This window comes from Urocitellus parryii, chromosome 1 (genome assembly GCF_045843805.1).
Source record: "Urocitellus parryii isolate mUroPar1 chromosome 1, mUroPar1.hap1, whole genome shotgun sequence".
Taxonomy (NCBI): Eukaryota; Metazoa; Chordata; class Mammalia; order Rodentia; family Sciuridae; genus Urocitellus; species Urocitellus parryii.
In genome coordinates, this window is record NC_135531.1 from 269,137,413 (window position 1) to 269,150,696 (window position 13,284).

The 13,284-nt window shown below is 40.7% G+C and overlaps 1 protein-coding gene across 1 annotated transcript in view; it reads right to left on the minus strand.

The window, feature by feature from the left end:
- Positions 1-6,211: 6,211 nt before the first annotated feature.
- The window catches only part of Farsb (phenylalanyl-tRNA synthetase subunit beta), a 78,222-nt gene continuing 71,149 nt past the window's right edge, over positions 6,212-13,284 (minus strand). The window contains exon 17 of the mRNA XM_026390400.2: positions 6,212-7,075. Within this exon, the coding sequence (XP_026246185.2) occupies positions 6,924-7,075 (152 nt within the window). The 3' untranslated portion in view covers positions 6,212-6,923. The remainder of the gene's footprint in view (positions 7,076-13,284) is intronic.

Sequence of the window (13,284 nt, forward strand, 5' to 3'; positions counted from 1 at the left end):
TGTACTGTGAGCAGGATGCATTTATTACCTACGATGCCAGGCACCATTGGAATGAGCAACTCCAACCTGTCCTGTGGAGTTCTCCAAGGAGAGAGAAGACACAGGCTCAGAGAATTACAATTCAAGATCTGAAGTGTTAAGACTGTAGGGAAAACATACCGTGTCGTGGGATTCGGGAAGAGGGGGAGATTAATTCCAGGTGGAGGACTGCAGCAATGCAAGCAATGTGTAGAAGCAATGTATGAGCCAGGCTTAAAGAACACGTGGGATCAGCTCTGACCAGAGGTGCTTCCCCAGATACCTTCGGTGCTTACAAGGAAAAACCAAAGTAAACTCACCTAGATATTGTGTTAAAAATGAAGGGACATCTACAGGTGACTTCAGACTCCTTCCCCTTCTACACCTCTGAATTGCTCACTCACAACCTTGTTCCCAGAGAGCCCTGGGTGGAGATGACCAGCATCTGTGTCCTTTGTGCCCATTGTGTTCCTCAGTCTTGTCTTTGCCCAGTTCCCTGAACTAGTTCTGTGAAATGAAACTTGTAGAATATTTCCATGATCCTGCCTCCTGTGGGGAACTCAGTACCCCATCAGTAATCTCTGATGATTACGAGTGAAGCCCTGGTTCTCTAGTAAGGGGCAGAACCAAGTGAAATAGTGGTATACGCTTGCCTTACTTTACACAATAGATGTTTTCCTCAAAGCTGCTTGTATTTTTCAGACTTTAAGTTCACTGAAGGGTTTGCTGTTTAAAACTCATATGGCCATCCTTCGTTTCTCTAAACATAAGGCTTTAATAAATTACTTGGGGTGCACCATGAATCCTTTGTTTTCTTAAAGTGGGGCACACCTGTAGGACACATTTAAATATTTACAGATGCATATTAAGAATGAGAGTTGAATGTGGGCCATGAATAGAATGTTAAATTCTTAAAACTGCAGCCACATGAGACAAGGGAGCTACACGAAGCCAAAAATTCTTCTTCCTTTTTCACGCCTGTCTATATGGCATGCAAAAACAAACAAGAAAAGCAATGGTGTAGCTGGAGTTCGGCGGGAACGCAGCCTTAACGCACACACTCGACACATCTGCCGGCCTTGCTTTCTCTCTTGCTGTGACATACAGGTCCCCTTGGTCAGAGTCTTCCTAATGCAGGTGTTCAAAGAATGTCAATACCTCTTTAATATACACAGCACTGGCCTGAGGTCCTTGATGAGGCGGCAGGGTGGCCCCTAGGGCTGCCTTACTGCCTGCGTTGCACAAGTCACTTCCTCTACCTGTATGCATGAGCCTGGAGGACTGAGGTCTCCTGGGCTTCCAGGCTGCCGCGTCCTTCAGTCACACAGGACAAATTATACACAGAGTACACAAAATGCAAGCCATTTTAGACATCCTAATTAAGTACTGATAAAAAGATGTTGAAGTTTCTCGAAGATCAAAAAGGGATTTCCATTATGCCTCCTATACAAACCCCAGTCCAGGCCCTCCGTGTGACAGCTGGGCCCAGGGCTTTCCATAAGTCATCCGGCCTAAATGACCTTCCTACAGCACGGTTTGTTTATGGGGAGCCTCTCTGTCTGGCTCATCTTGCTTCACCTGCCTCAAAGCTACCCCAAGTGCTTCTTGCTTAAATGTTCTGCCCAAGACTCACAGTCAGGACATCTTTGATTAACCCCGCCCATCTCTAGCTGGGATGTGACACGGTATCTGCCCAGCACCAAAAAAGGGTGTTTACACAAGCTTACTTCCACCCAAGGCTTCCTGTCAGCCTTTAGGAGATCCTTATTTAGGGACGGGCATATTTTCATTGTTCACTACAGAAAGTGGAGGCTTGTGGAAAGTAGAAAATTTCTTTGGCTATAGAAAAGTCACATTTCCCCCACATCTTTATGCTGTCTTATGGCCTGATTTACTTGGCACTCACAAATCCTCCAATCCCAGTGCTGCAGTTGCTCTCAGCCTCGCCACTGCTTCCTGACATTGATGGGCTGTTTCAAAATGTTTTCTAATGCAGAATCATGCCATGTTCCTGGCCTCCTGAATCAACAATGAAGTCTGAACCTTATGAATGAGATGTGAAAAACTCGAGTGTTGTCCTTGAACTTTTTTTTTTTTTTTTGGTTTTAGGGATTGAACCCAGGGGTGCTTAACCACAGAGCCACATTCCCCAGCCCTTTTTATTTTTTTGAGACAGGGTCTCACTAAGTGGTTAAGGCTGTCTTTGAACTTGAGATCCTCCTGGCTCAGCCTCTTGAGTTGCTAGGATTACAGGCATGTGCCATTGTCCCCAAGACTGAACATGTTCTAACAGGGCATTCATCACATGGGGGTGGAAAAAACTCAGGGCTTTTAGGCAGACACAATTTCATGAACCCTTTGCTGGAGACATTTTTCCAATCCACAGTCTGGCTATAACATTTGGTTGTTCTGTCTGCTATAAAATCAAAGCAGACTGACTGTAAAGGAGACTAAGACTGCTTTGCATGGACTTTGCCCTTCTTGACAAGCAAGGTCATTTGACTCCCCTACTTTTGTCCAAAGAGGTCACATTCCCCACACTGACTCTGGTCAAGGGTCTTAGGGAGCTGCTCACAGGCACCCAGAGGTGCACTGCTGCCTTTAGTTTTATTACACATGCCAGTCTTTACTTTTTTAAAAAATTATTTTTTTAGTTGTAGTTGGACATAATATGTTTATTTATTTACATGTAGTGCTGAGGATGGAACCCACAGCCTCACAAGTGCTAGGCGAGTGCTCTACCACTCGGTCACAACCTCAGCCCGTCTTTGGTTTTCTTAAATGTAATGTTCAGTTTGTCTTTGCTCAGGCTGCCATAACAAAATACCATGGGCTGGGTGGCTTAAACAACAGAAATTTATTTTCATAGTCCTGAAGTCTAGAAGTTCAAGATGCCAGCAAGGTAGATCTCATTCTTTGGGCCACAGTGAATAGCCACTGTCTCACTGTGTGCTCATGGGAACCTTTTTGCTGTGTTCAGAGTGAGGGGAGATGAGAGCCAGCGCTATAGTGCCATTTCCAAGGGCACCAATTCCATCACACGTTCCCCCTCATGACCTCATCTAGCCCTCATTACCTTCAAAAGCCTCATCTCTAAATACCAGCACATTGTGGGGTTAGGGCTTCAACAGATGGATTGGGGGAAGACACATTCAGTCCATTACAATATACATTAAGGTCCTAATAACATAGGAAACCAAAACTTGGGAGATACCTGATGGGGTCAAATGCTTCAGTCCCTAAGAGGACATATTTTACTTAAGACCATCTGTCTGCTTTTGGATAAAATGGAGAGAAGAGCCCAAGCCAACATCCAAGTGTTGTTATTGATGTTTTCACAAAATACCAAGCACAGAGGCTAAGAAGCAAAATTTTGAGTAATGTTCTTTCTTACTAATCCAATGAGCCTCAAGTTGCTGAGAGCAGGAACAGCAGTTTGGCTGGTTTCTACTTAGGCTCCTCCTGTTTAAAATGTAAAAATAATCATTCAATATGTTTTAAATTCAAAATGCATCCTTTGACCTGGCAACATTTACATGTAGGAATGTAAGCTAAGGGAATATTATGTTGTTCAAGTGTAATAGTCACATCTAAGAAATATCTAATTAACCCCATGCATCTTTAAGTGTGCCTATCACATGCCAAATGTGAATGTTTATACAGTTGTATCCATAAAGACTGGTTTTTCTTGGGCCCTAAGCCAGTGCTATTTTTCATTGGAACACTGTTTATAATTGCAAAGGGTTGGAAATAACTGAATGACCATCAACAGAGAAATAGCTGAACCGATTCACGGACGTCCATACAAGAGAATATTGCGTCAACTGAAATGAGGTAACCTGGAAAAATAAGCCATATTAAATGAAACATGAGATACAATAAAACTTGTGGCAACCCAGTAAGTAGAGCATGACCCAAAAGAATGTGAGAGTTTGTGAGGCTGATTGTTAAACACAGGAAGATGTCAGAAACAGTGGAGGCCAAAATTGTTAACAGTGAAGTCAATTTAGGGAATTAGGGGGGAAAGTATAGGTTAGTTTGGGAAGGCCTTACTTTGTACTTTGTTTTTGGCATTAGGATTGACCTGGGGATCACTGAGCCACATTCTCAGACCATTTTATTTTTTATTTAAAGACAGGGTCTCACTAAGTTGCTGAGGCTGCCCTTGAACTTGTGATCCTCCTGCCTCAGCCTCCCAAACAGCTGGGATTACAGGCATGTGCCACTGTGCCCAGCTGTACAACTTTTTAAAGTAGAAGTCTTACCTTTTTGTTTTTCAGGATTTGTTATATTTAGAAGAAACTTGTGAAGTCTCAACAGTTGGCTAAAAAGGTAAATGATGCAAAACTACTGACTCACGGACTCCAAGTTGTTATTAGGTGTCTCGATCACATCTACTGCTATTTGCCCTTTGAGCAAGTCATTACTCTCTCCAAGACTCAACTGTTTCCAGCCAAGAGAATTTCATTCTACTTCCTATGACTGTTAAAACACACACACACACACACACACACACACACACACACACACACACACACGAAACCAGATCAGATGTGGGAAGACTATAAACAGAAGAGTGATGCAGGACTGTAAGGCCATAGAAGTGGAGTCATCTGTAAACTAGAACAAAAATCAATTATATTTAATTTTCCTTATAATACCCGAGCTCCCAGCTTCTACTAAGATGTGTCTCCTCTAATAAAGGCTTTTGGCAAGCTACCTTGGCTCCAATTCAAATGCTTTATCCAGGACAAGTTTAAGATGGTCTGGCTGTGGAGCCTCCACTCATAAGCTAAGTTTGCCTCTTCTAATGTGGCCAATTTGGTTTTCCTTCTCAGTTTCCTGCTTTAGAGGGCAGAGACATCTGTAAAATGCATAGAGTTGATCTTTCCCTTTTCATGCTGAATAATCAATACAAGTAGTTTCTGGCCATTCAAAAATTACCTAGGGGGCTGGATAAATCTTCATTACCCAAAGTGTCCTCTAAACTCTTTACAGTCAATTCCACTTGGAGATCCTACCAACTAATTTGCTTTTGACTTTTCTAGAATTTCATATAAATGGAATTACCTGTACATAGTTTTCTACATCTGGCTTCTTTCACTTAACATAATGCTTTGAGATTCATTTGTGTTGTTTTGAGCACCAGTAGTTCCTGTGTATTGCTGAGATGTACTCCACAGAATGAATATACTGCAATTTAAACTACTATAACATTAAACATCTGCACAAAAATTGTTGTGTGGATGGCCTTATGGGTAAACCTAGAAGTAATGGCTGGGTAGTAGGTGTTTTACATTTTAAGAAACTGCCAACTATTTTCTTACATGGTTTATCATTTTATACTCTCAACAGCAGTGCATGATAATTCCACTTGTCTAACATCTGATCAGTCTTTTAAAATCTAGACATTTTTGATGGTATGCAGTATTTTATTAATGTGGTTTTCATTTGCATTTTTCCAATGACTAATGCTGTTGTGTGTCTTTGCAAAGATTCATATTTCTTTTAGGAAATTTTTTTTTTCTATTCTTTTATTCATTTTTTGAAAACAGGATTGCTTGATAAATAAGTTGTAAAAATTCTTTATGTATGCTGGATACAAGCCCTTTGACTTGTGTCTCACTTCATTTTCACAATGTAAATAAAGGTCTACTCACAACAGAACTGGGAAGTTAAGGTGGAAGTCTTACATGCAAAATTTTACTATGTTAAACAATGCTCCCTACTGAGGCGAAGCATATTCCCTGTAATATGGTGAGGGTTTTTCTTAGTAGGCTGAGCAGAAGCTCCATAAACATAATTCTTGTTCCATTATCTTTTCAGTTATTTTTACTGCTACCCAAACTTTTACGTTTTATTATCATGTCTCTTTTCCTCTTCTTCTTCTTCTTCTTTTTTTTTTTTTTACAGTGCTGGTTATTGAACCCAGGGCCTCACACATGCTAGTCAAACACTAACTACCACTGAGCTACACCCCCAAGCTTCTATCATCTCAATAGTCACTGGGAAATTCTACCAAACATTAGATCCAGATTCTGTTTTCAAGAGATAGCACTTAGTACTTGAGCTGGATTCTAGATTAAAGCAGGAAAGGAAAATAAGATGTAAGACAAGGAGAACTGGCAGAGGTTTAGCTTCAGAGGGCTGCAATTATACTTCCCTATAAAATAAGCAGAAACTAGTAGCTCAATTAAGTATTTAAAACCATAATTTTATAACTGACTTATTACATAACATAAGGCTTAATGCAAAAATTAGTTTTTCATTGTTCTAATGTTCACATTGCACTGGATCAACACTTGCCCATTTTAACTCTTGTAAGCAGAACAGATCTATGGTGCATGTACTCAAGATTATCACAGAGTAGAAAAACACCTTCATGTTCTCGTGTTTTAAATATTTGTGTTTCAGGTTTTTCTTTCACTTTAAAAAGACTTCAAAAATGATAATTGCTCGACTGTAGTTGACTCTTAGAAGTTTTCTAAAAATATTGTTATTTTGTTGTTCCCAATGGAAAAAACATGCTGAAACTCTTACTATCTCACATTTGTGAGATGTGTGTTCTAATTATCCTGTTTCACCCATAAGGGGTAAAAAAAAGTGGGATCCTGTTATGCAGGAGCTACGGGTGACAAGGAGAAACCTGCTGTCTGAGTAGCACTTCTGCTTCCAGACGGACCTGCACCCCCAGTGCACTCCTCTGGTGCTCATCCAAGAAAGCACACAGACACGTTCCAACACTGCACACGCCAGCCCAATGCAAGCTACCCAGGGAGGCAGGCGGAGCTTTTTACTTTATTAAACATTAAAGCACAAATGGATGCTCCCTGTGGAGTAGGAGAGGACACCGGAGGAGGAGAAAGGGACACTAGGGGACAGAACCGTACAATAGAGATCCATCCTCACAAAAAAGGCTCAATATTGATTTCCAGGGAGGAGCAGGGCATGGTCAGCTCAAATTTGGTGATAACATCAGGATGAAGGACTCCGAGCTTCCCAATGCTTTGACCCCTGGCAAAGATCTCAGCACATCGTCCAGGGAAGAAAGCAGGGCCTGAAAAAGAGAGAAAAATCAATGTTTCTTCTGGCAAAATGTCAATAGACATTTAACACTAAAAGCCCACAAGTCAACTTTAAAAATAACTATTCTTTAAAGCACAAGGCTAAGAAAGCAGTCCTCATACCCTCTAGTGTTAACAAGAAGCTATCACATCAAGGAACTCCTATGAAGAAAAGTTAGGGATGAATAGGAAAATAAGGGCCCTGTGTGTTCATCACAGGGGTCCGAGCAGGAAGTATGAAATAAAGGAGGCTGAGGACACAGTCAGGAGAGCCTGGGTACCTGGAACTGTCCTTCAAAGGACAAAGGGGAAAAATGAAATGCAGATGGGATGCTGAGTGGGAGGAAGGAGCTGTGGAACAGCCGACACCACGTCCACAATGGATTACTTCACTCCAGTGACATCACTCCTTTCTACCCGATTACATGGAGAAACCCAAGCTGCAGTGTCCTCACAAGCTACAGGGAACCGCACTGGCTAATTACAGGCTGCGTTGCCAGAAGGCGACCCATGTTCCCGTCTGAAAAGAGCTTCCTAAGCAGTTCTGGAGCATCTTCTGCAAAACCAGAGCAAAGGCCAGACCCAACAAGTCCAAGCTGATCCCTGCTTTACTTTAAGCCTGGCAGAAAGTTCTCTCTTCATCTGGGAGCCAATGCACTGACACAGTTCGCCAATCATTAACGGTTCTCAAGATTTAACTGGCTACAAACCAAACGTATAGGCCCATTCCCTAGTGGCTAAATTACCAGTGCCACAGGAGCGTATTCATGCCCTGGACTCTACTGAAGTTTAAGATAATGCTGACTCATTTCTCTAGCCACCCACTTGAAAAGGGTCAGGCCCACAGCTCCTGGCTGATTCAAGCCACGTTTACTGGCATGAACTAAAAATACCCAGCAGAGCCGGGCCACAAGCCTCCGGCCTGCCACTCAGAGTGAGTGCATTATTTATGGAAGAGCAAGCTGCTGAGTCTCCAAATGGCTTCAAGGTCAGCATAATTAGGAACTATAAAATAGGGTTGGAAGGGAGGGAAAAATCTGCTACTGTCAAGTTAATACCACAGATGCACAGAATTGTACACATTTTTCAGTCAGTATCGAAAGATGTTTTTTATATTTGTGGGAAAGACCTGAAAAATATTTTTAATCGTCCTTAACCCTAAGAGTCTGGACAAAATGTAAGGTGGTCTGTTTCTCATGTCTGCCAACATAAACAATTCTGTTTCATGGTCAAAGCGAGAGTTCCAGTGAATTGCATTTAAGTACTTAATCCACACTTAGGAAAAGGGGTGAAGAAGGGAATCAAATGAAATAATTCAGAAACCAAACTGGAAGGATAATACAAAGTCCTGGTGAGACATGAATCATTGCTTAGTCTGATAAAGATGGTATATTTTAATTCTATTAAAATGAAAATCTAATGATTATCTCCCCAACCAGAAAGCAAATGAAATTTTCAAATGATAAATCAAGGAGTTTGTATAAAGTGTCAATGGTCAGCATTATGACTGGCAAACCCAAGCTGATAAAACCATAAACCTCAGAGATTGTTGGGGCTCCCTTCTCCCATCAGCCAGCACCCCTTCATACAACAGAGCTGAACACACACACCCTCTGAGAAAGACACTGGCCTAGGTTAAAAGGCTCCTCAGAAAGGAAATATTGAAGACCTTCCCTGATAACCTTGCTGTACCAGAATCTTTCCTTTTGTCTATCTTCAATTTCAATTTGATTGGATTCATTTTTACTGAAGCATAAAACCAAACTATTTTCGAATCTAAGCCAGATGTGCTCATTCTGGCAAATGTTAGCAAAACAAAGCCTGAGAGATAAGAACTCAGAATTTTTACTTCATATAACCTTTGGATCAGCACTTTCTAGCAAAATTCAGATACGTTCTTTAGTTGCCAGCTTGCATTCTCTCTCTCTAGAGACAGCTGGATCAAACTTTGCTTAAGCTCATTAAGTAGGCAGGTATATGGTCAAACAAAATATTTGTGTCACCAAATACAATTTTCTCTTTTTCTAAAGACAAGCAAAGAGAAATAAAATTTGCATGATGCCTTAAGATATCGCCAAGTATGACAGTATTCTAAATGGCAAATGCCAGAAGTTTTCACCCTAGAGCTGGGCATGGTGGCATACACCTGCAATCCCGGCAACTGGGGTGCTGATGCAGGAGACTGCAAGTTCAAAGCCAGCCACTCACAACTTAGTGAGGCCTTAAACAACTTACCAAGACCCTGTCTCAAAATAAAAAATAAAAACACCTGGGGGGATGTGACTCAGTGGTTAAGTGCCCCTGGGTTCAATCCTCAGTACCAAAATGAAAAGAAAAAAGTTTTCACCATAGCACATGAACCCATCTGAGTCATAAGGGCATCCAGAAGGTCTTCACTGAATCCCAGTGGAGCAGGCATTAAAGGGGCTGCTGTCCTTTCTCTCAATAAACAGTCTCCCCCACCCACTTAAAATGTAAACATTAAACCCAACACTGGGATTTCTGTATGAACTTCACTCTGCTGAAAACTGCACACTTAAAGCTGTGAGGACAACTTTAACTTCTCTTGTCCTTTTTTCAATTCTACAAGGTCAGACTATGATACAAATACTTAGCATTTCTGCATTTTGCCTCAATTAGAGCAAGGCTGGGGTTGTCCTAGATCTATACAAACTGAGCAGCATACAAAAGGATTCAAGTTATCAAGGGCAACAGACAGATCCTAAAAGATGTGCTACTTGACTGATGTTATAGGTGAATTAGAAATGCTGAAAAAAAATTTTAAATTACTAAAACATAAGCATTTCTTAGCGTTTTCAAAACCTTTATGGTTTTTAATTTTGGTTTTCTAATTTACAGGCAGAATTGCTTCACTAACAAAGGGGAAACACCCCACTAAACATTAATCAGTCTTGAAAGTTCAAAGGTGAGAAAGTCCCCATGCTAACAGAAGGAGGGCAGTTTAGCTCAGTAACTTAGGTGGATCAACGTGGTCATCATGTGCTAGATAGGACTGATGCATCTTAAACAGCAGTCTGTCCAGAAATAAAAGCAGTTATATCAGAATGGAACTAAATATGGGTCCAGGCTTAGGAAAACTCAGACCTGGATGGCAGCCAACTTCCAAAGGCTACTTTTATCTCACTGACAAACAAAAACATTTTTGGAAAGAGCACATCCTGTGTCTAGAGACACATAGTTGCCAATTTAAAGAGAATCATATTGTCTGGTGAAGAGGAACTCTAAAATTCAAATTCTGAAGAATACATTAATTAGTTTTCATTTATTTGTGTATTTAAGTCCAAATAGAGATCATGACTTCCTGGTATATCAAAATGTATAAACAAACAGTACAGAGTCCCACCTATGTCCTAAGCACCCCACCCAGGCAAAAGGCCTCTCCAGCCTACCCCTGCACCAAGGTCCCTGTGCTGATTAAACTCTCAGCTTGCTGATAGCCACCATGGAAAAATGGCTTCCAGCACAAAATAGATCTGGGGGAAATTGTGCTCCTGTTGAAATACATGTGGAAGCCCTGACCCCCCCCCAAATCAGTTAAGCACAAATAAGAGTTTAATTTCCCAAACTTAGTGGGGTGTGAGTAAGCCCCTTAATTAAAGCCTTTGTGGCATCTTTTCAAGGTCTGTAATCGTCTCTGCTCTAACGGCAGGGCCACTCAGGACCTCAGGGTCATTCCTGGACCCATAATCCAGCACAGCACCCAGTCTTTAGCACATTTTCTGGCTAATTGACCATCAAAGAGTCTGTGAGCACCTCTCCTGCTCGTTGCCAAGCACCTTTCACAGTTTCTTTTTGCCTCTTTTTTTTTTTTTTTTTAGAGTAATAGTACAGGCCTAAAGTTGGGATAAGCTTTACACATTGAGCCATTCCTTTAATTTTATGAGCGTCAGAAGTAGAAGCTTAAGGTGGTAATGTGGCGCACTTCTCATCTGGAAGCATGGAGGAAGTTACCCGGCACTAGGTCCCTACTCCTTAATTCAAGTCCTACTGGCTATGACAACCCACTGATCTGGCACTTCACTTGGCCCATCTCTAAAAATCATCTATTCATATAACTTAACTCTTCCCTGTCTTTGGATCACCAGGACATGTTTTGAGGTTCAAATTCTCATATGACTGACTGCCTGCAATCTGGTACTTTACCACCCAAATTTTCTGAAAGAAAAAGAACAAAATAAAAAAGAGGACAAGAAATACTGGAAAAGGAATGTCCATAAATCATTTGTCACAGCTAATAACAGAAACAGTCTTTGTGAGCTTTCCCCAGATGTCAAATCCCCAATTCAGGAATGAAGTAGAAAATACAGAATTATATAGATACAGTAAGTCACTGGGGCCACCTGAATGTATTTTAATGAATGTAGTTTAAGTCTGATCTAAATGACTGATTAATGTAATATGATGAAGAAAGGAATAATCATTTAATAGGCTGAACTGTCTAGAGCTGGCACCTACCTCCCTCCCCACAAAGACAAAAAACAAACAAACAAACAAAAAAAACCCCACGTATTCCATTCTGTCTGGAGTGAAACCAACAAAGTGGGTGACAGGGCAAGGAGTAGAAGAGAGCTGAAAGCTGAAGCTATGCCTTCCTATGCAGGGCTTTCTCCTACTTTCTCACCAGTTTTCAGAGAATGTAAACTGTCTAACTCTGCTGCCAGTATGTCAGCCTCACCTTCCTTTTCTAAATAATGTATAGGACTTAAAAACTGCACATATTCCTACATGGGAGCATGCCATAATTCTTATGGGTAGTTGTTCTCAAAATTTTAGAACCAGCAGATTTTTGAGAACCAGTGGAATTACAGAAAGAAGGGGAGAACACAAGGAGGGAAAGGGTACAAGGTAGGCAAGACATTAACTTAAAAAAAAGAAAGAAAAAGGCTTAGGAATATGAGGAGCCATAAGATCACCACTGAGATATAAACACAAAACATTTTTTCAGATCCCAGTACACTCAGAAGAAATGTCTCTGTAAAGACCATTTAATTTGTAAGTGGAGACTAAATAATTTCCAACTGGTAATATAAAACACCCATGTTCCCCCAGATGTATACAATTCTCACTTTGCATTTGAAGTGAAATATTTATGGTACCTAAAGTCTGTGAAGAAAGGGGATCTAATCCTTTGAGTTTAATGGCCATCTTTCATCCCCTTCTGAAGATCAAAAGAAAGAAAACCCCTTACACAACTTTCCAGTGCTAATCCCAACACACCTGCAGACATCGTTAACTCTTAAAGTGAAGGCAACTGGATGAGAGAGAAGAACCAGCGCCTACTTAACCCCATAGCAGGGAACTCAGAGGAAACCCTTGTTACAGCAGCATTCTACCAAGAGGGCGCCTGGTGAAACCCATTACAAATGAGGCTAGGGGACCTTATTCTTTAAAAGCAATTAGCAAAGCACCTTTGTCTTCAACAAAGAACAACCTTTCATAAGTCACTACAATCTCCTTAAAACTAAGTAAGAATTTAGAATTAGAATTCCAAAATTTCCCAGTTTTAGTGTAGAGAAATTTATCATTTTTTTTAAAAAAATTTTTTTTAGTTGTCAACAGTCCTTTATTTATAAGTGGTGCTGAGAATCGAACCCAGTGCCTTACACATGCTAAGCAAGCACTCTACCACTGAGCTATAACCCCAGGCCAGAAATTCATCATTTTTGTTTGCTCATTTTGCTTGTTGTGCATATTAGAAAGGAACTCTACCAGTGAGCCACATCTCCAGCCCAATGCTATCACTTTCTAAAATTTCTTTAGTTAACTAGTAGGGCAAACACTAAATGATTAAAAAGAAAATGCTAGGGAAACATAGATCTAATTTTAAAGTCCAATTTTATACTAGTGTGTGTCACATACACATAAACAGTCATATTTAAAAACCTGAAGGAGGGGGACTGGGGCTGTGGCTCAGTAGTAGAGCGCTCGCCTCGAACGTGCGGGCCCTGGGTTCGATCCTCAGCACCCACATAAAAATAAATAAACGAAGTAGAGATATTATGTCCAACTACAACTAAAAAAAAAATATATATATATATATATATTTAAAAAACCTGAAGGAGGTCAGGAATGATGCAAAAAGCTTAAAGGAAAACTATTATTTATCTACTATTCATTCATTCATTATTTGTTCACGGCATTGGGGATTGAACCTAGGGTTGTTTTATCACTGAGCTCCATT